Source organism: Lagenorhynchus albirostris, chromosome 2, assembly GCF_949774975.1.
Source record: "Lagenorhynchus albirostris chromosome 2, mLagAlb1.1, whole genome shotgun sequence".
Taxonomy (NCBI): Eukaryota; Metazoa; Chordata; class Mammalia; order Artiodactyla; family Delphinidae; genus Lagenorhynchus; species Lagenorhynchus albirostris.
Genome location: NC_083096.1, coordinates 120,655,669 through 120,681,507, shown reverse-complemented (window position 1 = coordinate 120,681,507; position 25,839 = coordinate 120,655,669). Strand labels below are relative to the sequence as shown.

Genomic DNA, 25,839 nt, shown 5'->3' with positions numbered 1-25,839 from the left:
GTTTATATTATTACAAGACAGTACTATTATGAGTTACAGCTAACCTCAAATCTTCTAATATCCAATCAGTACAAGTCCCTGGATGTACTAGTAACAAATTTACTTTCTCTTTCATGGGCCACACTTAACTTTTAGACTCAGATGCTACTGAGGCTCTTTAACATAAAGAGATAGTTCAACACAGTAAACATATACACACAAATGCTCATTAGACCATTATATTTGCAAAGAAAACCTAGAAAATTCAGTCAATTATGCTAGTTATATTAAAGCAATGCAATTAAATATTATCAAACATTAAAATTATAGAGAATGAATAAAAATATAGAGAAATATATATGCTTGATTCATTCAATAATATATTCATTTATACTAGACATTTTGGATTAAAGGATAAATATCACACAATCAGGACCCTTAAGGCGCTTATAGCCTAGTGGTAGGTATCTATGAAGAGACCTACAGGACAGGACAACAAATAGGCACATGGCAAACCCCTCCTTGCCTCAATCCCATAAAACCCAGGTCCAACTCCAGACACATGACAACCTACACAGAGCCAGGTTTGATCCAGGAAAATTAATCCAGGATGCAGAAAGATTGGAAGCAGTCCTAGGAAAAAACAGAAAGTTTCTAGCAGACTGGCTTGGGCATAGGGCACTGTTCTCTCAGGCAAGAAGCATAGACTGACTGTCCTAAAGCTGAACTATAATTCACCAGAACAATGGGAGGCGGAGTAAACTACAGTGATACTTTGACCCTGGGATGTTAAGCCACTGACTGATTTCCTGTCAGGCTTTTCGTTCCTTTTGCTTCAGGGAAATGGTAGGACTAAAGACCCACAGGAGGACTGAGAAACGAGATGGACAAGTAAACTCAACATTTTAAATCAATACAGGGGCACTAATAGATGTATGTTGAAGATGTAACGGGAGCATCAAAGAGGAAGAGCTTAACTGTGTGCTCGTAGGGAGTGTCAGAGGGGAAGATGGTGATGAAAGTTTGAAAAAGAAAGTAGGGACATTTGTGCTGAGGTTTGAAGGATAAAAAGGAATTTTCAGCACTACACACACACACACACACACACACACACACACACACACACACACAGCATCACAAAGGCAGAGGAGCATAAAAGAATGTGTGTGGTCCCCAGTATCAGAATGGTAGGGTCATTAAGTTTAGGATGGATGTGAGAAGGGGTGAGAGATAAAGCAGGAAGGGTAACCATGGGTCAGATCCTAGAGAGTCTGGTACACCTTGCTATGGAATTTTGATTTTTATCCTGGGTAGAGTTAATGGAGAGCCATTACTTTATTTTAGGATTGTGAAATGATCAGATTTGCCTGTCGGGAGTATCATATTTGCAACAGTGTGAAAAATAAATTAGAGGTGATTTAGGCCTAACGCAAAGATACCCTTTAGTGTATAGGTGGTTCTAATCCATACTAGACATGATGAGCGCTGAATTATATCTGTGGCAGTGGAGGTAAAGATTAGGATCAATATTAATGACCGACTTATTCAGTGTTGAGCAGAGGCCTGTAAAAGAGAGTCAAGGATAACTCCAGATTCTCCACTTGTGCAACAGGTGGATAAAGGTGACGTTAAATGAAATCTCAACTATGGAAAATTACATATGAACAAAAAGTAGTGGTAACCTGCAAACGAGAAGTTGGGTTAGGAAAATAGGATCCTTCGTTTCAATGTTCTATTGTATGTTAAAAAAAAAGAACGATTGGGGCTACATCTAGGTTTAAATGCACGCTCTGCAAATTACTAGTTTATAACTTTGAGTAGATTATTTAATTTCTATAAATTTAGTCTTAGACTATATTAATTTGTTTACAAGTCATCTTGTTTCAAAGAAGATTTAAAGTAGTTTATAAAACTACATACAATTCAACAAAACAACGTGTATAAAGAGAGACAATGAGAGGAAAGAAGAATAAGGATATGAAAAACAAAATTAATCCACAGATGCATAATTTATGATCCCATAGTCTTATGCAAGAAGTGGGCTCATTCCAATTTTGAGCTTCCTAACTGTCTACCCATATGAGAAACTCAGTGAGTTTCATGACTTACTCTGTCTATTGTTAGCTAGTGACATTTCAGAGAAACATCTTCATCAGGTACTCATAATGAAGATACGTCATAAAATAGTGATCAGCATGAGAAATAACATCCTTGAACTTAATATGATGTCAAGTTTCTCAATGCCAGTCAGCGTTGGACAGCCAAACACAAATCAGCAAAAGCACTTCTACGTGGCCAAAATAACGACCTAGATAAAGAGCTATCTCAAGATAGCTTTTTCTTGATTACACGAAAAATTTTAGCATATCTAAAGGAATGAAAAGACTACGTGTTTATTCAGGAAATCCCTCATAAAGAGCACCCCACCTAAAGTTACTCAAGGACACAATCTAACCTCCTTCCCACCCCAATGGTCTTCTTGATGATTACTGAGCCACGGGTTTGCCAGTAGCAGTTCTCAAGGTTTTTCAGCCTCAATACAGACAAAAAACCCAGTTTTCAGAAATACAAGATGCAGCATAAAACAACACTAAATAGGACCAACTGAATGAAAGGAAGTCTAGATGCATGAATGTTCTAAATATTCAAAAGATATTCCAGTCCTTTAATACAATATAAGCAATGAGCTAAAAAAATATTACCATTAGAATTCCTCAAAGGCTTGTTTTAGTTATTTTTAATTAATATACTTTTCTACCATTTAATGCTGCCAAAAACTTGAAAATGGTTTGTTTACCAAATAGTTTAAATAAGTTACATGCCTCTCTTGACCCATATAAACTTATGTATAATCTATTAATTTGCTTATTCTTCATCATATTTAAGGCATTGATTCAGAATCAGGCAGTGAGAATTTACAGAGGTTAAAACATAATCAATCTTGACCTTAGAATTAGGCATGTGAAGCCTGTCTTTTTGTCTTTGTGTTGTTTCTATAGATGACTAAATAAAGTTTATGTGTGATAAGTGTGATAATTATTCAATGCGGAATTACCATAAAGTTTTACAAAGTATACCTTTTTTTTTTTTTATTTTTTTTATTTTGCGGTACGCGGGCCTCTCACTGTTGTGGCCCCTCCCGTTGCGGAGCACAGGCTCCGGACGCGCAGGCTCAGCGGCCATAGCTCACGGGCCCAGCCGCTCCGCGACATGTGGGATCTTCCCGGACCGGGGCACGAACCCGTGTTCCCTGCATCGTCAGGCGGACTCTCAACCACTGCGCCACCAGGGAAGCCCGCAAAGTATACCTTTTAATGTAAGACTTTCTTAATGGTTAACAAGAATAAGGGAAGGGATGGATTCCAATTCTATTCTTTGTAACTTCAAGTCTGTCCTACCTCACATAGCTAAGATATCCCTGGACACATTTATTTATGACCAAAGATTCTTTTAAACAACATAATGGTTCTTGTTTAGTCACAGATATTCTTTCACTACAGTAAAGGTGTTAAATCAGCAGAATCAATGTCACTGCCATGGGAAGAGAATGTGATGACATTTTTGTGCAGCCAAACAAAATAAGTGTGAATAAGAGGATGAGAACAGTGGCTAAAAAGAAAAAAAGAGCTTAACTCAAAGTGAAAGATACTGTTAATACCAGAATTTGTGAAGTATGAATGTCTATTAAGTAGCTTTTGCAGTTTTTGCTCATTCTATAACTCGATATTTTTAAACTAATACTTACAAAATGTATATAATCATAGGCTAATTTGAAAATGACTTTTGAAGTTTTTTGTAGGGCAAACCTAGAGTGATAATACATCTTTTATAAAATTTTAATGTCAATTTAAAAATCTTATTTTTGTCTCTGGATTTGGACAGTGAAACACAATCCAGTGAACTACAAAATGTACATAAAAAACCTGTCCTTCAAGTTTTTTAAATACATAAATTTTGAATTGCTTTTTATAAAACTGGATTTAAAATTTTTCACCCTACAGGAAAATTGTCACTCAACAAGTACTTAGGACCATTCCTGACTTTGTTCGGAGTCTTCTTTGTCAGGTAACACACACCTTGACAGTAGAGCTATTAAGAGTGCAGCTCTCCTCTGAAGTCCTAATGGCCAAGAGAAGCCACAGAAAAGATGGCTGGGAGGCCACCCATCCTTTCTCATTAAAGAGACAGAGCATAACAAATCATCCTATTCTTGATCTTTTCTTTCACAAAATTGTCAGACAGATGCAGAATAGGAATCAGCAAAGTGACATTGTGGTTCGCCAATTGAACTAGGGATTTTTTACCATGACTTTAATGTGCCTCTAATGTCATGTTGCCCTCATGGGAAACAACCCAAGTTTATAAACACAGGAACATACGATGAGAACCAACAGAAGGGAGGAGAAGGGAGTGGGGAGAGAAAGCAAAGGCAAACAAAGGAACTGTCTTTATTTTGAACCCTAATTATTTGTTAGAAAGCTGTGCCTCGTCTAGACGTAGAACAATGGGATAGATAAAGCAGCCTCTTTGGGGTTCCTTTTTCAGAAGTAGCTTCCTAGCTTCTCTCTGGAAGAATAAAAAAATGATGGGGCTAGCCCAGAATTTCTCAACCTTGGCACTACTGACAATTTGAACCAGATAATTCTTTGTTGTGTGGGCCATCCTGAACACTATAGAATGTTTAGCAGCACCCTCTAGAAACCAATAGCATCACCCCAGTAATGACAATCAAAAATGTCTTCAGACACTGCAAAATTGCCTCTGGTCAAGAACCACTAGGCCAGCCCCTACACAAAATATTTTAAACTTTTCTTTAGTCCCTTCCGAGCTTTCTAGCTGACAGAATGGACTGCTATAGTCAGCAACATGATGACTGGCAAAATTTCCTCTCCTGGGAACTTTCTCCTATTGTGGTATATTTTATTAAATATTTTGTCAGGAAATCCATTAAAGAGAATATATTTAGAGAAATAAAATAAAGACAAAAAAGAAACATCCTTATAACTAAGTGACTTAAAATCATTGTACACTAATTCCTCCTTACCTCCCCAGGAAACTGTTCTAGAAAGCAGCCAAAATCTAAAATAATGAAAGAGAGGTTAAAGACCACCTCATGAAGCAAATGGTGACCAAAAACAAGGAATGAAAACTGCCTTTATTTTTCCCATCTTAAAAAAATTTTTTTTTCAATGACTACGCCTGCTCGCAGCCACAGCACCATCACTTTGCTCCCTTTGGGAAAAAAACCCTCAAAAGAGTTGACTCTGCTGTCTCTAATTCTCCTCCTCCCATTCTCCCTTTAACCTATTCCAACTGCCCTTGTCAAGGTCTTCAGCAACCGGAAGGCTTAGCTGGGTTAGAGGGTCTGTTTCTAAGGTAGATCACACACAAGGCTGGCAAGCTGAAGCTGGCTCTTAGCGGGAGGCCTCAGTTCCTTCCCACATGGGCCTCTCCACAGGAATGCTTGAGTGTTTTCCCAAAAGTAAGCAATATAAGAAAGCACCAGATATACAAGAGCAAGGCAGAAGCCACAATGCCTTTACGTACAACATAGCCTTCCACCATACTCTACAGGTCACACAGGTCAGCCCCAGTTCAGTGTGGGAGGGGAGTACGTAAGGGTGTGAACACCAGTAGGCAAAGAACATTGCAGCCATCTTAAAGGCAGGCTACCACAGCAGTCAAATGGCTTACCATGTGAACGGCAAAATAATTTGAATCTACCTCAGAGGTGACCCAGATGCATGTTTTCCCACTTACACCACTTCAAAAAATGAGAACATTTGTTCACCTTGTCTTGCCTCCCCATCTCTAGAAAGTCCTAAAACCTCTGTACAATATCATCTTAGCATCTGTGAGCAGCTAGCCTACTTTTTGTTAGCAATGTATTTCTAATTTTAAAAGTGGATCACAAACAATAAAGTTGTGACACTTCTGAGGAAAGTATATCATCCTCTTGATTCAGCAGGAAAAAAAAGTTTATCTACCTTTCCACAGTAGACTTGATAGACGTTGAGGAAAGTGAACAGATATTAAAATGCTGAATGTAGGCAAAGGGGAGACAGTCATGGGGCTTGGTTATGCCTTTATCCACAGTACATAATTTATTCTTAGACCTCAAGAAAGTACCTAATGTCTTTGTGTCTCAGTTTCCTTATATGTAAAATGCAGATATGATCACGCTCACATGTATAGTGAAATCTGAATATAAATTGGGAACTGAGCTCTAGTTTAAATATATATCAAGATATGTCTATATATGTGTCTCTCTCTACATATATGTCTATATATGTAGACATATCTTGACTTATATATAATATATATTTACAAATAATAAACTTGACCAAATTCCTTAGATATAGACTATTCATATTTCGCAGCATCACTCACCTCTTCCTATAGCATTGCTCCACAAACTCTATAAACGTTGAGCCTTCCTTCTAACATACTATGACTCTCAGTGCTATGAAAAAACTCTGATGTCATAAACACACTGTGTTACAGTATCACTAAGGACCAGATCCATTTTTAGTCACATAATCCCTGAAGTACTACCATTCTTGCTAGCCTCAACAGAGTCCCTTGGAGTACAAAGAAGGAGGGGGAGGGGACTACACAAAGTCCTGAAGCTACAAAAATTCTTAATATATTTTTTATTATTAATCGCTGGCAAAAAAGTAGACAGTTTGGAGGTGGGAGAGGCAGTGGAGGGCTTTAAAATTATTATTTACATCTCCCCTAAATATCATGGCACCTAGGCACAAATGCTTAGGGGGCAGAAAATCAGCCCACAGACCCCATTTTGCCCCCTGCCAACATCTCCACAGCAAGATAGAAACTCAAGAGTGTAATTTGCCTGCTAACTAGATGTCAAGCAGCTACCTCCAACAAATGGCAGTTTTTATCATTAAATTTTTTCATGCGTTTTCATCTGTGAGGTTTATAATCCATAAGAACAAGCTAATAATGAATGAGTAAAATCAAAGAGATCTTTTAAGAGCCTGTGTGCTTTTATTGTTATAAATGCTTCACAAGTAAAAATCAGTCAAAAGCATAAAGGTACCCTGATTTGAACTTCCTTTGTGTTTGAATTAGTGTTTCTCTTAGAACACTCTCACATCAGGCTTCCGCTTCTCTTGGCAAAACCACGAATTGGCTGATGTTGTCTTACAGGCTTTCTCACATCCCCTTTCCCAGCATCACTCCTCTTTCATGGACCCCTTTCCGTTACCTAGGAGCCCCTCATGCTGCCTTCCACATTCCGCCTACTGCACAGTAATGTTCCAGACTCTTTATACTCCTCCCTTCTACCATTACAATATGTTTTTCCTAAGATTTGCTTGCTTTGAGAGGCTTGCTGGCAGGGGGAATGGGGAGGATGACTACCCTAATAATCTTTACTAAAATGCTGAATTAGTCCTCATTCTCTTTAGAATTGTTTTCTTAAGCAGAGATTCCTAGAAATGCTATCAACATCCCAGCCCAAAATATTGCAGGCATTTTGGTGGATAATATGAGGGAATGCTTCAATATAACTAGACCTTTTAGAAAAATGAAGTCCATTAGGTAGCTTTACTTGGCCTAGGGAGTTGACGTAGGAAAGCTGCTCTCCCTGAAATCATCCTCAAGGATAGGAATGTAACCCTAAACATCGAATGAGTAACCAGTTGGCTTCTCACTGAACTTAAAATAAAATCTACACTCCTGTTTAGGGTCAGAAAAAACCCTGGCCTCTCCCTACCCGTCTCTACCTCACCCACTACACTCCAGCCTAACTGGCCATCCTTCTGTATTTGAACGTGCCAAGCTGCAACCTCATTCCTGCCTTAAGGCCTGCAGTGCTATCTTCCAGTACTTGGCATGCAAATTACCCTTCATCACTTGGTTCCCAACTAAAATGTCATCTCTTCAGACAACCTAAAGTAACCTCACACTTTCTAGCATATCATCCTGTTTTATTTTATTCATGACATTAATCACTGTGAAATTTTCTTATTTATGTATTTGTTTACCTCGCCTTTCCAGCCCCCTTTCAATGTCCCCTTCATTGTCTATCATGTTCATCACTGCATCCCTAATATTTTGCACAGAACCTAGTACATATTCAGTGGCCAATAAATATTGCTGAATGAATGCATGAATAGATGAATCCAAGCATAACTTAACCTTTAAACTTAAGTAATTGAGTGAGAAATCCTTGTTGGACTAATACTGGAAGTCGGGGGGGGGCGGGGGTGTTAATAGCACTATAACCAATGTAACTAACTTGTGTTTCTATAACATTTATTGATAATGGACTACAGCATTTCTTTTCATTAAAACATTATAAATATTGGATTGATAAATATTCTATTTGCCTTTTTGAAAAGCTGTCCTTTAATGAGGTGTCACAAATGAAAGCTAGTATCCCTTGAGAAATACTGCCAACTCATCTTATTCTTCTGTCAATGTTAAGAAACTGCATTTCCCTTTGGCCAATTTCTAGCTGTTCTAGATATGTAGGATCTATTGTTAGGATTTCAGAAGCCAATGAGCAACTTGCCTGTCACGGGGTCTAACAAATGATCTCTCCCCGCATGCAATGTAGCTAAGCAGAGAAACAACTCTCATAAAAGGATAACCAACACAGGCTGGAATGTTGCTAAACCTATAGTTTATTATAGAGCAAAGTTCACCCCAGCCCACCAAAGAAAAACAAAACAAACAAACAAAAAACCCCCGAACACTTAGCAATTTTGTTTTCTACCAGGCAGTCCCAGATTAGTCGGTTGTAGCTTAGAAGGAGGCGTCTGAGAGCAGTTCAGCAAGGCTGCAGTTGGATGCTTTTGTAGAGCTCTCCTCTTAAAAGGTAAAATTGAGACAAGTTAATGGCTTCCAACTTCCTGGGCTTGCTTTTGTTATCTATAAACTATCACAGTTAATTGTGCTTTGCTAAAGGGAAACTCCAAGGATTTTTTTAAAGGTATCTTTCCGTCTAAGAAATATTAAGTAATCTGGTTAAAAAAAGAAAGAAACTCAACATTAGTCGAGAGAGAAAAAAACATAAGTCATTAAGCACCAAATAACATTACTTTTAAGTAAAACACGTAGTATGAGAAAACTTTATTTTTAAAGAACTACAATAAAATTTCTCGAGACCCCATTTCCTAGGAAAGCTTGATTATTAATTCCTCCAGAAGAACTCTTAACACTTAAATGACAAAACTCTATTAATTGCTGTTCTTCAATTATTTCACTGTCAAGTTAAGTTTAAGAAAATACACACAATCCTGTCCTGGCTTACAAATCAAAAACTTCTTAGTGTTTTTTTGGAGGGTGGTGTGGTTAGTAATGAGATATGTTTCATCAAACTGTTATACTAGTTCACGTCTCATTAATTTGGTCTCGTTTGTATCTTTTGGCACTTCTACCAAGATTAATCTCAGGTTAAGAATGTCTCAGGTAGCATGTACTGTAAAACTGTAAAATTTTTTTCCACTCTTCACGGACGATTTACAATCTGCAAGGTTTGGGGTGGGTATGTAATGTATTTCTGCCAATGGACAGCCACATCAGCAGTGCTGAAAACCAATCCTCCTGTTTCATTCATGGTGCCATATGGTTCCATAAAAAAGGAGCGAACCAAAAGTGCAGCTAATGCACCCTGTCAATCTGGATTCACACTGATTCTTTGACATTATGATAAGGAAACTGTTGGTAGATGAATATATTCTCTCATTCTTTCTTTAGTCGTCTACCACTATAAACATGTACTAATTCATTGGGAGAGAAAAAATCAGGCTTAAGGCCTCTTCTATTTTACAGGAGATGTATTATTTTTACGGAAATAAACTGTAATAAAATTATTATACATATATTATAGTTTCTAGCAGAAAATCCCGGGTGATTCGTAGTAACATCTTCCAAAAGATTGAGGATCATGGTTTGAAACCCTTTTCAATAGGTGATCTGAGTACTCCGGGGCAATGAAAAAGCAAGCTGAAGCACCAAGATAAAGTTGTGTCCCCCTAGTGACCTCTAGAGTGGAGCTAAGCTCCCACAAGCAAGACTTCGGGAAAAAAGGAAGAAGCAAGCCAAAGCCTGGCGCGCTCTGTAAACCAAGACGATATTTTCAATAGTACACCCCCTCGGATCTCAGAGTATGGTCCTATTTTATATAACCTCAAGGCGCAATAAATCTTCGCCTCTCGGGCCATGAGGCCCATTGGGTCGAAATCCAACTTCAAACGCCGCTCATTCCTCCTCCCCACCAAGCTCAGGTCCAGTTCCCCGGCACAGCCTTTCTCACCGCGCATGGTGTCGAGCTGGCTTCCACCTCTCTGCAGTGCTGCAAACAGCCTCTTGGCCACTGCTGGCTCCCCAGCTGGAAAGCCGAAGCGCTAGGAAGCCGGCGAGCGTCGACCTCTGCGAGTCCGCGCTGCGACCGCCGGCGGCCGCTGCACCTGCTCCCCGCGCGCCGCGCTGCGCTACGCGAGTCCTGGGGACGGCCGCACCCCCTGCCCCCCCCGACGCCGCCCAGGAGGCTCCCTCCCGAGTCCAGCTCCCGACAACGCCGCGACGCCTTAAGTCACCCCAGCAACAAGCTCTTCCTCGTTCTCCCTGCCAGCGCCTCTCCCGCCCCCCGCCCCGGAACTTTCCAACTTTAGAAGCCCTGGTTCCAAAGGAGCAACAGGGGCCCTGCTCAGCATGAGTCACTGCCCGCCTCGACAGGTCGGGAAGGGGGAAATAGCCTGCGGGGACCCAGCCCGTAGCGAGTCTCCTTGACCATTGGGGAAAAGGAGAGCCAGACAGCTCCTCTCTCCTCCTGAGGATGGAGGTTGGGAAAATGGATGCAGAACTTGTCACCCTGGGATGAAAGGACGGAGGGTGGAAGGAAGGAATAGCAGAGACCATGAAAAACTAACTCTCTCTCTACACACACACACACACACACACACACACACGGCCAGATTCCGAAAAGGTTAAGACCTTAGGAGCCGAGAGTCGCCTCTCTCCCCACTGCCCTGAGGGAGTAAGGTGCAACAGATACCCAAGCTTGTGGAGTAGGAAAGCGGTGGGGTGAGAGAGTCTTCTGGTTTCCCCGGGTTACAGAAAGGGGACAAACTCCTATCGGAGTCTCCCCGGAGGCAAAGGGAGGTGCAGCACTGTTGAGGTCTCCCCACCTCCCGGAGAAGGAAAACTCTTCCCCAGCAGGCAGCTTTTCACTTGGCCGAGCCTGAGTGTAAACAGGCCAGCCAGAGGAGCGGACCGCAGGTGGGAGGTGGGATGGGGCGAGGCGAGGATGGAGCAGAACTCACCCTTAATGCTGGGGGGCTTTCTCTTCTTGGCCATCTTCTGCCCCCTCCCCTCCCCCGGAGCCTTTCCTCCTGCTGCCGCCCAGCTCCGGGAGCCGGCGCCGTGGCTTCCAGGCGAGCTCTCGCCGCGGCTCTCAGATCAGCAAGCTCTTTGTTGCTGTGATGGCATCTGCGAGGCGGCGGCGGCGGCGGCCCGGCTGCGCTCTCGGCTCGGCTCGGCTCGTCTGGGGCCGGCGCCGCCGCCCCTCTGCTCTCTGCCGCGCCGCGCCGCGCTGCGAGGCTCGCGCTCGCGCTGCTGCGGCCGCTGTGGCGGCGGCAGCGGCGGCTGTGGATGCTGCTGTGCTGCCCCTGCTGCTGGAGGGGGGCAGCGCTGGGCTCCCCGAGTGCCCGCCCAGCGCTGACCTCCCTCTTTCCTGCACCCTCCCTCCCCCACTCCCTACCCCGGGTGTCCCGTCTGAGCCGCCAGCTCCAATCCAACCAGTGACGGCGCTGTCATCCGGCAGCCGCTGCTGGGGAAGGCGGCTGTGGCGGCAGCGGGGGGCTGCTGGAGGAAGTGGGGGGCCCGCAGCCATCTGCGGTCCAGGAAGAGAAAGCCAGGCAGCCCGACTCTTAACGGCGCCCGCGTTCTGCCTGCCTCCAGGCCAGGCCTCCGAAGCCCCCGCCCCCACCCCCACCCCCACCCCCACCCCCACCCCCACCCCCACCCCAGGCGGCAGGGCGCGCTGTGGGCGGCTGCGTGGGCCGGCGAAAGACACCGGTCTCCGTAAGCCAACGAGAACTCAGGCCAACTGCAGGAGTGCCGGCGCCCGCACTCGCGACCCGGCCCCGCCGCCGTCCTCCGCTCAAAGCTGGTCTCGTGCACCGAGCCCAAATTCCAAGCGGGCGATAAGCCCCGGGACGCGCCGATGCCTCTGCCCCTCCGGAACCGAGAAGGGAAGAGGGAAACTGGTAGAGAGGAGAGAAATTAAGTTCCACAGGCAGCCCAGCGATAGTCACCTGGAAGAATGACCTAGTTCAGGCCCTAAACCTCTTATTTATTTATTTTATTCATTTATTTGTGGCTGCAATTGGGTCTTGGTTGCTGCACGTGGGCTTTCTCTGGTTGTGGCGATTGGGGGGGGTGGGGGGGGCACTCCTGGCTGCGGTGCTCGCGCTTCTCATTGCGGTGGCTTCTCTTGTTGCCAAGCACAGGCCCTACAGTGTGAGGGCTTCAGTAGTTGTGGCTCGCGGGCTCCAGAGCGCAGGCTCAGTAAGCTGTGGCGCTGGGGCTTAGTTGCTCCGCGGCATGTGGGATCCTCCCAGACTAGGGATCGAACGCGTGTCCCCTGCACTGGCAGGCGGACTTTTAACCACTGTGCTACCAGGGAAGTCCCAGGCCCTAAACCTCTTAATAGAGAAGACTCAGGACAGGTCCCTTGGGGCTGTGGAAAAACAGGAAAGAAAGTTCAAGTCGGAGGAATTAGGAGGGGGAGGAGTGACTTCTTGGCCTCCCGTAGAAACTTTTGTTCCAGTGGCCGCGTTCTTTCTTGCTCTGATTGTGAGTTTGGAAAGTTTTCATTATCCGGGAGGAGCTGTCCTCCTCTAGCGTGCTGATCAGAGAAGGAATCTCACCAGTGTCCCGGGACAGCAAGGTCATGCAAAAGTTTGACCCGTCTGAGAATGTAAAGGTAGTAACCGGGCTTTAAAAGAAAGGCGGAAGGGGTAGTGTGGGGAGGAGGTTACCAGTATGTATGCGGGAAGGTGCCAATTGATTTTTTTTCTTTACAGGAGCTGAGGTTTCCCCAAAACCCGCTTTCTAATTCACAGCGATCTTATCAACACGTCTCCTTTCCTCCGCCTATGTTCCCAACCTAATCTGGTTATCTAAACATCCAGTGATTCAATTCAGTATCATTAGCCAGAAATTGCCCCCACGTTGATGCGGTTCCCCAGTAAGAACACTGGAGTCCAAAGCCCTGGGTTTGAGTTCTAGCCCTGCATCTTCATAGCTCTGAGAACTTACACAAGTCATTTAATCCCTCTGTTCTTCTGCTTCCTGATTTGTAAAATATCATCTCAAAGATTCCGTCCAGCTCTAATAAATATCCTGAGATTTTTTAGTCACAAAATCATCACGTTATTTTTTGCACTCTTTCTAAATTTAACTTTATACAATGTATTATATTGAAGTAAGTAATCTGAAGAAAATGTGAAATACCCAAATCCTCTTACAACAAAGGTGTGCAAGTAGCAAGCTTATATTAATTAGCAAAATAGGCCCATTCTCAGTTGCATAGCTAGAAATAAGACTCAATTTCCTCTTCTGAAAATCTGTCTCTGATTTAATTCAAAACCTTTTCAAACTCTTAAGATGTGTAAATAGTAGGCTTGTAAACATTCTTAGTTTATTTTATGCGTTCATATTTTATCACTAAGTACTAATTATTGCCTATATTAAGATAATGTCTTACAGTTTATTCATTACTTTCACATACTTTATTTCATTTGATCCTGACCACAAATCTGTGAGTTCAGAGGGCAGGTCCTGTCTTCCACGTTTTATAGATGGGGACATGAGGTTCCTGGAGGTGCAATTATTTGTGCACAGCTTCCAGGACTTCTGTGCAGCTCTTCTAACTCAACACCAGCCTCATCCCATGACACCAACTGCCTATGAAATGGAATATTTCTGCCTCAGGCCAGAGATAGTTTCCTTTCTTCTATTTATTCCTTCCAGGATGCCAATACTATTCTCAGCAGAGGGAACTCAAAATTTTAGTTGACAAACTATGTCTATTTTTTGTACATGGATGTGATTAACTTGTAGAACTTCAAAGTATTTTTATGTGCATTTTCTTAATTGAAGGTCACAACTATCACAGAAGACCGTCAAAAGAGATTTATTGAGCCCAACGGAACAGATGAGGAAACCGACCCAGAGACACTGCAGTCACAACTACTCAGGCCCTGGGTAGCCCACAGTGCATGCTTTTGTTTAAGGATTCACATAGAATGCCTGTAGGGATCAGTAAGGCAAAATACATCACACAAGCAGTATAAATATGTAGGCTTTATTGAGTGAGGGGTAGGGACTTCGGGGAGTTGAGAGCACATGAGAGCTGCAGGTTGCCTTGTGGGAATGGAAACCTCAGGTTATAAGGATTCTGATTTTTTAAGAGGAGTCAGGAATCCATATTCCCAGGTAAAATATCCTTTTTGATATTGGTTAACATAAAACAAAGCAAAACAAGGCAGGCTTAACAGAACAAAACTGCCAGTAATATACAGCTTATGGGCTGTGTATCTGTTTTCACATCCCATCAACCAATTTTTATCACCAAAGAACAGGTACTGAACCGAATCCTTGGATCTAATCTGATTCTGTTGGTGTCTACATACCCTTAGAATTAGAGGTTATCAAGGCTTTTTGTCCCCTTAATCATGATTTCTAAAGATAGATTGCAGAGATTGGTGTTTCTAAATTTCTGGCTGTCCTTAGAGCCATCAATGAGGATGACCACAGCAAATCAAATAATTTTTAAGTCACATGTGATTCTGCTGGGCATGAGGAAATTTATACATTTTATTTGATGATGATGAAAAAGTATTGATGATGATGACGGTGACAAGGACAAAACTGGCCTAAACTCTATTTCCCTTTATAGGAAGGTTTTGAATGAATCCTTTCAAAAATTAGTCACAGTGCTAAAATGGTAACTTTAGTTATATGTAGTATAATCATTCTTCTTAGATTATTCCAGCCCTGTCTAGACTGCTTATAGATTAAGATAATCAGAATGGAGGTAAGGAATACATGTTCCTTGTGTGGAAGTATCAAGTGAGCTCAACAGGGAAAATGAACTTGTCATACAAATTATACTAAAGACCAAAGTGAAAATATAATTCATACTACAAAAGTATGGTTGTCATTAATTGTGTGTTACTGCAATTGCAGTAAAAATGTTGAAATTATAACCCTCAGAAGAGTATTTTTGGCTGAAATATTTTATACTGAATGCCTATCCATAAATTAACTACTGTAGTTTAGGGAAAATGAAAAGGGGAAACAAAAGCCCCATGGGTTTTAATCATGTTAACACCAAAGAATATCAAAAGAATCCAAACTTGCCCCATTATTGAAAAAAAAAAAAACTAGTATTTTAAAACTTTACATACCATAAAAGAATCATAATACTCACCTCAGCTAAGGTTTTAAGGGAACCTGCCATTACGTGACTAGAGCTAAAGAAAGGTAAAAAGAGAAATGATGGTGGGAACAGAGGGGGATGGTCCAACTGGTGCACTAAAAAAAATTCCTATAGTGCTTATATACTCAAAATCAACATGTGAAAAAAAAAAATCAACATGTGAAGGAGTGGGAAAACTGATGCTGGCTTCCTACCCCATCTCACACACCATTATGGATACGTGAGACCTTAAATAACACTTCTTCCCTTTCTCTCTGATCATTATAATAGATATATAATATTCACTATATATATAATAGATATATAGATATTCATTAAATAAAATTTCACCTGAATTTAGATGGAGAGTCCTGGAGTGAGAGTTTATAGAATCTTTGTCCCTTTACCTCATTCTAATTCTTCCATTGATGACCCTGACCTTAAGAAATGTGATTTCAGTTATGCATGTTTGAATTGCAAAGAAAGACATGAAATTCAGAGACATCATTTTGGCAGTTAAATGTAAATTCTAGGTTTCTCAGACAAAACCTTCTCAAAAAGATCCCTTAACACTTTACTACTTTCAGACCAAACCTGTCCGACAGAGATACCCGCCTTACCCATGATACTGCTGTCACAACTAGCAATTGAAGATATCATGCTATATCTATGCAGAAGAAAATTTAATTTTGCTAAGTTCAATTTCCCAATTGTCACCTAACCTCTAGAACTATGTCCTTCTGAAAGGGAGTTAATTAACAGGGAGCTTTATTGTACCCACAATGAAGTGTATACTTAAGAGAGTTCAACCCCACAGAAAGCCACAAGAAACAAAAGAAGGCATTTGGGAAGGCTAAGAAATCCTAAAGCTAGGTCTCTGCCCAAATTACCCAGAAGTTCCTCTGGGGGAAATGGCACAGACCTGGCCTGAGTAAAGCAGTGCATGGACGACAGGATAGTCAGACATGACATAGAGATAGTCTGCTATGTATGATCCACACTCAAACTCTCAAGATTTTATGCAATATATATAAACAACTAAAATTGTTTTCTTTGATACTCTTTGATACTCCAGTTGGCCTGTTCGAGGACAGAATGTTCAGTTTGACCTCTGCTAGCTTCCAAGTAATCACTTTACCCCCAAAATATTCTCAAGTTGTCTGCAGTAACCCCCTCCATTATAATTCTGTTTATAACATTTTTCCTTTACTGAGTCTACCAGTCTACCAACGGATTCCTCCATATGCAAGTGAACAGTTTGCATGCAAAATAAATGGCATACAAAATAAATAAATGTTTTAGAGAGATTTTTGACAATGAACCAAATTGTATTTTCCATTCTTTTCTATTTCTGTTTATTCTCTCTGACATTTGTATATGTATTGAGTAATAGTATGTGCCAGTCATGTTCTAGGTGATTGGGTATACAATGGAGAAATAAAACAACATGGTCCATGCATTCATGATATTTACAGAGGAGAAAGAATTAACCCGTAAATTCCTCATGGAAACAGCACATCCAAAGACGCCAGTAGGAAATTCTGGATTACAGCAGTGGTTCCCAAGTTCCAAACTGATAGGCATCTCATCAATTATTGATTAAAAAAAATTGCTCACCCACCTCCAACTATATTTATTGGGTTATATTTACATTGTGTGTACTATTGTAATAATACATATATACATTATAAAATATACACAAAATTTTGAAAGTTTTAAAGGGTCAGATTTTTGAAAATGGCCCATCTTGATCACCTCCAGACACTACTGCATTAGAGGAATTAAAAGAAGATCAATTTAAGCCAGGGAAAATATGATCTAATTTACCTTTTAAAATAACACTCTCATTCCTGTGTGGGTAATTGGAATAAGTCTAATAAGTTAATTATACGGCTATTGGGTTGGATGAGAGTTAAATTTTCACACCAACACTCAGACATGTTCTGGAACTCCTTATAGGGCCTAGAAGCAGTGCACTCTATAGCAATGCACACAATTGTCACCCAGATCTTGGTTTCTAAATACCATTGTCCACAAGACAGAGACAGAGATCTTTGGAGAAACAACTCCAGGTCTGTAGCAGACAAAGTACTAGGTGAACCTGGAACATCTTGATGTGCCAGAAAGCAAGGAAGTGCTCAGAGACCAGCGAGGTCATGACAAAAGGACAAATAAGCCAGCTTGAAGTGGTTGCCTGCTTAAATACATGAAAATTTGAGCTTCAAAATATATATATAAGGATGATAATGGATTATAATACATTGAATAAAATAGAATAAAATTTAGGAATCCGTAGTGATATCCAAAAGAGAGAGAATTTTAGCTTTTTTTTTTTTTCAGAAGAATTGAGCTAGTGAGTGTAGAAGAAATGATAGAATTAGAAAATCATCATTTGGCAAACTTCCCATATAATAACTAAGGATCATCAATGGACGCCAAAACCTTTGGATAAAAGTTTGTTGGGAACATGATCTTCTTATATATTATCCTGTACATTAGTTATTGGTTGAAAAGGGGAAAATGTATCTTTATAATGGAGAGTTTGTGTGGTCACCACATTAATCAACGAAATAATCAAACTTAGCATCACATAGTTGAACTATGTGTCATGTGCCTCCTGACGGGACTCAATAAGAAGTACACAACATCACCTATGTAGTTTTCTTGTAAAAAATGTTTAACCTAAATCTAATCATAAGGAAACAAGTCAGATAAAACCAAAATGTGCAATTCTATAAGACATTGTCCTGGACTTTTTTTTTTTTAATATAAAAGTCAATGTCATGAAAAGACAAGGGGACTAAAGAGGCATAAATACCAAATGCAACTGGATCCTGGATCAGGGTGGGGAAAGTGAATCACCTATAATAGACATTTTGGACAATAAAAAGTTAAATATGGACTGTATATTAGATATTACTGAATTAATGTGATTTGCTTATGTGCATTGGTAGTATTGTTGTTATATAGGAGAACGTCCTTATTCTTAGGAGATGCATACTGAAGTATTAAGTTGAAAATACAAAAATGACTAAGTATTAGGAATTTCATAAGGTTAAACCTAATATTTAGATATGAATGCCATGATGTCTGCAACTTGCTTTCAAATGCTTAGGCAAAAAAATGAATACATAATAGATAAGTATGTAGGTACGTAGGTAGATCAATTAAGACAAAATGTTAAAAATTGATAAATGTTGGTGAAAGAATAGGAATGTTCATTGTAAAAATCTTTCAACCTCTTTGCTGGTTTGAGATTTTTCAAAATACAAAATAGATAAAGGGAGGGAAGTGAAAAACTCAGGTTTTCCCAATTAATGGTAAAACAGTTTAAGATAAACCCAGTCTCCTGGGAGATTAATGCTCAATTGTTCAAGGTTTTCCTCCTCTTATTCTTTCTCTTCCCCTCTCATCTTTCGAGATCTGGGCACAGAAGTTTATATAATATCTCAGCAATAGCACAGTGGGGGTATCATCTGGTCTACACATTGTCCTTCTTTCCTGGCACCCACATAATGTGTGGTTGACACATAACTTGCCTCACCTGAGCACTGGGCATTGGTCCATATGTTTACTGTGATCACTGCTAAAACTGGTTTTTTGTCTGATCTCTTGGCACGGGCAATGCAGGATGATGGCTCTCAAGAAGCTCAGCCATCTCCTTCTGCTGACCAGGCTACCTACACTGATTTTCACTGATGCTGCAAATCCTCTGAACTTTAGCAATATCCTCCATCTGGATCTTGACTTGGAGTTGCCCACTCACAGCTACCACTATTATGTTCCTTTGAACAGAGACCTCTACTGAGATCTCCTCCGCTGTGACTTCCTGGCAAGTATCAATATATTAATGCTTATCTCTAAATTACCCTTTCATCTCCTCAGAGTTCCTCAGGAACTTCTATATCTCTTCTACCATATGCACCAGCTACTATTCTGCCTAAAACACCATGAGACAATTTTTGTGCTTCTGTGGTCACCCCCTGTTAGCACAGGGTTTTTCTCAGAGGCTTTCAACCTCTTGGCCAGTGAAGTTCCCAAATTTCTCCCAAACTATCAAGCCACAGAGTTGTGCTGTGAGTAAATGACACTGTCTCATCTCTTGCTCACTTCTCTCTCACACACACCCCTTGACTCTTTCCCCAGCACTTTCTACTTTTCATACAATGGGACTTCTCTTGGATCATATCCTCCATCCTTTCTCCATTGTGTTCCTTTTTTAATAGAGGATTAACTTTATTTTCAAATAACTAAAATTTCCCCTTGGTTTATAAAGAGACACGTTTGAAACTTTTTTTTTAAGTTGGTTTTTTTTTTTTTTTGTCTGCATCGGATATTAGTTGCGGCACGCGGGATCTCTCATTGAAGCGGGTGGGCTCTTCAGTGGTGCACGGGCTTCTCTCTAGCTGTGGCATGCGGATTTTCTCTCTCTAGTTGTGGCGCGCAGGCTCCAGGGCGCGTGGGTTCTGTAGTTTGCAGCACGTGGGCTCTAGTTGAGGCAGGCAAGCTCAGTAGTTGTGGCATGCAGGATCAGCTGCCCCGTGGCATGTGGGATCTTAGTTCCCTGACCAGGGATGGAACCCGCATCTCCTGCATTGTAAAGCAGATTCTTTACCACTGGACACCAGGGAAGTCCCCACTTTTGAAATTTAGATGCCTCCTTTCCCTTTCAAAAAGCCTGAATTTCAAGACAATCGTCTTACAAGGGACTCAAGAAAGTTCACTGTGAGATTCCAAACTGAGCGAAGATCCTTTTCTCTAGGTCGATTATGCCTTCCCAGAAGCAATGATCGCCACTGATTCATTGTGCAAGGAGCTACAGGGAAAATGGTTTATGAGGAATTAAATATTCACTGGTTTCCTAAGCCAAAAACATTATCCTCATTAGGGTTGTCAAAGCATACTAGATCAGGAAATCTGAGTTCTAGTCACAACTTGTCTACTGATACTTTATGACTTTGGACTACTCCGATGATAAAAAATAATAATAATAATAGCAGCAGCAACTACTGAGCTCCTGTTATGATGGCCAGTGAAGCTTTTATTTATTTATTTTCTGTACTCCTGTCGCAGCCTCCCAATTACTATACTGAATCCTCATCATTCACCTCTAGTCTCTGGCCCCAAGCTTTTTATGTGAGAAAATACAAACTCTTATAGTTTAAACTGCTGTTGTGCTTTCTGGCATTTGCAGTTTCTTAACTGATACAAGTTGGTGTGGGTGCAGATAAGTTTGTAGACAGTGGTGGCAGAAAGTTGAGAAAGTTTCTGTCTAACGGCTTCTATTTTTCTCTTTGAAGTAAGAGATAAAGTTATCTGCTTAGTTTGAAGGAGTAAATTGTGGGGAAGAACATCTGAGAAGAATAGAATAATTTGACATACGCATTGTGGAGAATAAGAGAAAGAGATAACAAAGAAAACACTGAAAGAATCCTGAGCATTGTTACAGCAAGGTGGTGTTGAAGACAAGGATTTATAGGAGAATCAAGCTGGTAATTACTTTATTTTACTCAGTCAGTGCATAGGACCGGTTAGTGGATGCTTTGTAGGAAGGATTTGAGAGAAGGATAACAAGTTGAAGAGAAAGTAATGTATTATGGAATCTAGCCAGAATAGGGATGGATAGGATGAAGGGAGGAGGCTGATCATCTCACTCTCCTGCTAAAATCCTTGCAATGGGCTTCCACTGCTTATAGAAAAACATCCCAAATCCTCAACATGCCTACATGGGAATGATCTGACCCATGACTATTTCCAGCCTCCTCTGGTGTCGCTCTTCCCTTTGCTCTCTACACTGAAGCCCTGCACAAAGTGGGCCAGAAGAAAGTAATCCAAGTGTATACTTTTCAATGAATTTTATCCCCTTCCCATGTGCATCCCCCCTGCCTGGCTTTATAGTCAAATCTTTTTGGTTTCTGTAAGCTTATTTTTCATTAACCAGGTCCCTTTTCTCTGTTACTAGCAACAGAGCTAATTTTTCTTCTTTTCTTTTCTTCTTCTTGAAGCTTAATTGGTCTCTCTGCCTCCATTCTCTCATCTCTCTAATTCATCTGCACATTCACAAATGCCTTGGTTACCTTTCTCTTACACAGAGCAAAGCATATTATTCTTCTACTCCAAAAGCTTATATAATAAAGTATAAGCTCCCTAGGTCATGCAAAATTCTCTAGTATCTGGCCTCAGAGATAGGGGACTAGAATAGGGAGACCCTGAAGACACTTATGAAGAAGAAAGGACATTAGTATATAATAGACATTTAATAAATGCTTTTTAATTGAAGGATTGTTAATAACCCACCTAACTTCCTTTTCATTTGACAGATTCTAACAGGTTTTCCCATTTGCACAGAAAAGGAAAGTTTTCCTGTATTCTTTAGAATATCATTCATTTATTTAATTTTTCTTGAGTGTCTACTATGTTGAATAAGAGTGGTGAGAGTGAGCAACCTTGTCTTGTTCCTGATCTTAGAGGAAAAGCTTTCAGCCTTTGACCATTGAGTATGATGTTAACTGTGGGTTTGTCATATATGGCCATTATTATGTTGAGGTATGTTCCTTCTATACCAAATCTGTTGAGGGTTTTTGTCATGAAACAATGTTGTACTTTGTCAAGTGGTTTTTTAATCTCCTCCATCTATTTAGGAGATTATATGATTTTTACCTTTCATTTTATTAATGTGATTCACTGATTTGCACATGTTGAACCATCTCTGCAGCCCAGAGATAAATCCCACTTGATCGTGTTGCGTGATGTTTTTAATGTGTTGCTGAATTTGGATTGCTACTATTTTGTTGAGAATTTCATCAGGGATATTGGTCTATAGTTTTCTTTTCTTGTAGTGTCCTTATCTGGCTTTGGTATCAGGGTAATTCTGGCATCATGAAATGAGTTTGGGAGTGTTTCCTCCTATTCAGTATTTTGGAAGAGTTTGAGAAGAGTTGGTATTAAGTCTTGTTTATGTGTTTGGTAGAATTCACCAGTGAAGCCATCTGGTCCTGGGTATTCTGTATTGGGAGGTTTTTGTTTATTGATTCAATCTCCTTACTACTAATTATTCTGTTCAGATTTTCTGTTTCTTCATGATTCAGTCTTAGTAGGTTGTAGGTTTCTAGGAATTTAGTCATTTATTCTAGGTTATCTAATTTGTTGGCTTATAATTTTATAGTAGTCTCTTACGATCCTGTGTACCTGTGTGGTATCAGTTGTAATGTCTCCTCTTTCATTTCTGATTTTGATTCTTCACTTTTTTTCTTAGTTTAGCCAATGATTTGTCAATTTTCTTTACCTTTTCAAAAAAAAAACAACAGCTCTTACTCTTCTTGATCTTTTCTGTTTTTTTATCATCTTTATTTCATTTATTTCCACTCTGATCTTTGTTGTTTCCTTCCTTCTGTTAACTTTAGGTTTAGATTGGTTTTTTTCTAGTTCCTTGAGGTATAAAACTATGTTATTTGAGATATATTTTGTTAATGTACTCACTTATTACTATGAACTTCTTTCTCACAACTACTTTTGCAGTGTCTCATAGGTTTTGATGTGTTGTTTCCATTTTTATATATCAAGATTTTTTATTTCCCTTTTGATTCTTTTTTGACCCACTGGTTTTTTTGGGAGTGTGTGTAGTTTCTGCCTGATTGTAGATTTTCCAGCTTTCCTCTTGTTTTTAGTTTCATACCAATTGTGGTTGGAAAAGATACTTGATATGACTTCAATCTTCTTAAATTTGATGAGACTTATTTTGTGGCCTTTCATATGATCTACCCTGAGAATATTCTATGTGCACTTGAGAAGAATGTGTATTCTGCTGCTGTTCAATAGAATGTCCAGTATATGTCTGTTAGGTCCATTTGTTAAGGTATGGTTCAAGTCCAATGTTTCATTGTTTATTTTCTTACTGGATGATCTATCCATATTGATAGATCAACCCCTATTATTGTTGTATTGTTATCTATTTCTCCCTTCAGAAGTGTTAGTATTTGCTTAATATATCTAGCAATATGTGTGCACAAATGTAAGATGTGTATGTATATATTTTATTGGGGTATAGTTGCTTTAAAATGTGTTAATTTCTGCTGTACAACGAAGTGGATCAGTGATATGTATACATATGTCCCCTCCCCCTTGGACCTGCCTCCCACCCACCCCCCATCCCACCTGTCTAGGTCACCACAGAGCACTGAACTGAGCTCCCTGTGCTGTACAGCAGGTTCCCACTAGCTATCTGTTTTACACATGGTAGTGCATATATGTCAATCCCAATCTCCCAATTCATCCCACCCCCCTTACCGCCCCCCATGTCCACACATCTGTTCTCTACATCTGCATCTCTATTCCTGCCCTGCAAATAGGTTACATGTGTATATATTTGTGATTGTTACATCTTCTTAATGAATTGACCCCTTTATCATTATACAATGATCTTCTTTGTCTCTTATTACCATTTTTGGCTTAAAGTCTATTTTGTCTGATATAAGTATAGCTACTCTCACCTTTTTCTGGTTTCCACTTACCTGGAGTATCTTTTTGCATCCCTCTACTTCGAGCCCATGTCTGTCCTTAAAGCTTAAGTGAGTCTCTTGTAGGCAGCATATATTCGGGTCTTGGGGGGTTTTTAGCATCCAGCCACTCTGTGCTTTTTATATATATATATTTATTTATTTATTTATTTATTTATTTAGCTGCACCAGGTCTTCATTGCAGCACATGGGACCTTTGTTGCAGCATGCGGAATCTTTGGTTGTGGCATGCAAACTCTTAGTTGCAGCGTGTGGGATCCAGCTCTGTGACCAGGGATTGAACCTGGGCCCCCTGCATCAGCAGCATGGAGTCTTAGCCACTGGACCACCAGGGACGTCCCTGCTCTGTGCTTTTTGATTGGTGAGTTCAATCCATTTACTTTTAGAGTAATTATTGATATTTAAGGACTCACTCATGCTGTCTTATTAATTGCTTTCTCACAATTTTGTTTCTTGGTTTTTGTTTTTTTTCAAAGGATGTTCCAGCCATCCAACCACTAAAGCCGCCCGTATGTCCCTACAGTGAGCCCTGAGGGAACTCAGGATGGAGATAAATGGACTGAGAATTATGTTTTACAGGGCAGACTTGCTAAGGGCTCAAGCCCAGGACACAGCCTCTCAGATAGCTCTGACAGACTGCTCCTAAGAGGTAAGGGAGGAGCCAGGATTTATAGGAGTTTTTGCAACAAAAACCAGGCAGTAGGAACATCAAAAGATTACTGTCAGTTAAAGAAAACCAGACATCTCAAGTTAAGGAATTTAGCGCTTTTTTTATGTATGGGAAGATGCAAGAGTCTGAACGCACTGAAATCATTCCTTTGATATGCACCTCAGCTATCTGGGGCCAGTATCCTGTATTTTCTCATCCTGAGTCTCCCTCTGGGTACACTGTTGGGGGTGGCTGCAGCCCATTTGTCTCCATCCTGTGTCACCTCAGGCCTTACCTTCTGGGTGGCTGCAGTGGCTGGATGGCCACAACATCCCCTGTTTACGGATAAAGCAGCAACATTTTTCATTCACAACCCCACGAACATAGTGTTGTACCAGGGAGGTGAGATGCTAAGGACAAAGCATTTGTTGCCAGTGCTGTCCAGGTCTTTGCTCAAAACCTGTTAACCCCCAGCTTTAGCTGGAGTGAACATAAATCTTTAAGTTAAAGGGTCCAGAGATAAGAAAGGAAGTTACAAACAAACAAACAGAAAAACAGATGGAACTGTTGCAGGAAAGAGCGGGGTGTGAGAGGATGTTCATATCCCAGGTCTCAGGCGAGCCCCTGGGAAGGCCACCGAGTGTGGGTTCTTGGCTTCACGCAGGAAAGAATTCAAGAGCGAGCCACAGTAAAGTGAAAGCGGGTTTATTCAGAGAGATACACATTCCATGGACAGAATGAGGTCCATCTCAGAAAATGAGAGCAGCCCTGGGAGAAACACACTCCACAGATAGAGTGTGGGCCATCTCAGAAGGCGAGAGGCCACTTTCTGACTATTTTGTATTTCTTCTTTTTTTTTTTTTTCTCCCTATCTTTGTGATTTGGTGACTTTCCATAGCGGTATGTCTAATTCTCCTCTCTCTATCTTGTATGAATTCTCTGTAGGTTTTTCCCTTTTGTTTACCATGAGGCTTATCCAAAACATCCTATAGATAAAACAACCCATTTTAACCTGATAGCAACTTAACTTTGATTGCATAGAGAAACTCCACTCTTTTACTTCCCCTCTTTTATGATTTTGATGTCACAATTTACCTCTTTTTATATTGTGTATTTGTTAAGTTACAGTGGCTATAGTTATTTTTAATACTTGTGTTTAACATTTATACTACAGTTAAATGGTTAACACACCCTCATATTACAGAATTAGTCTTCTAAATCTGACTCTATACTTA

The 25,839-nt window shown here is 40.6% G+C and overlaps 1 protein-coding gene across 1 annotated transcript in view; it reads right to left on the bottom strand.

The window, feature by feature from the left end:
* The window catches only part of SLC44A5 (solute carrier family 44 member 5), a 376,131-nt gene extending 364,695 nt beyond the window's left edge, over window positions 1-11,436 (bottom strand). Inside the window, exon 1 of the mRNA XM_060142527.1 lies at window positions 11,277-11,436. Within this exon, the coding sequence (XP_059998510.1) occupies window positions 11,277-11,310 (34 nt within the window). The 5' untranslated portion in view covers window positions 11,311-11,436. The remainder of the gene's footprint in view (window positions 1-11,276) is intronic.
* Between the last annotated feature and the right edge of the window lie 14,403 nt (window positions 11,437-25,839).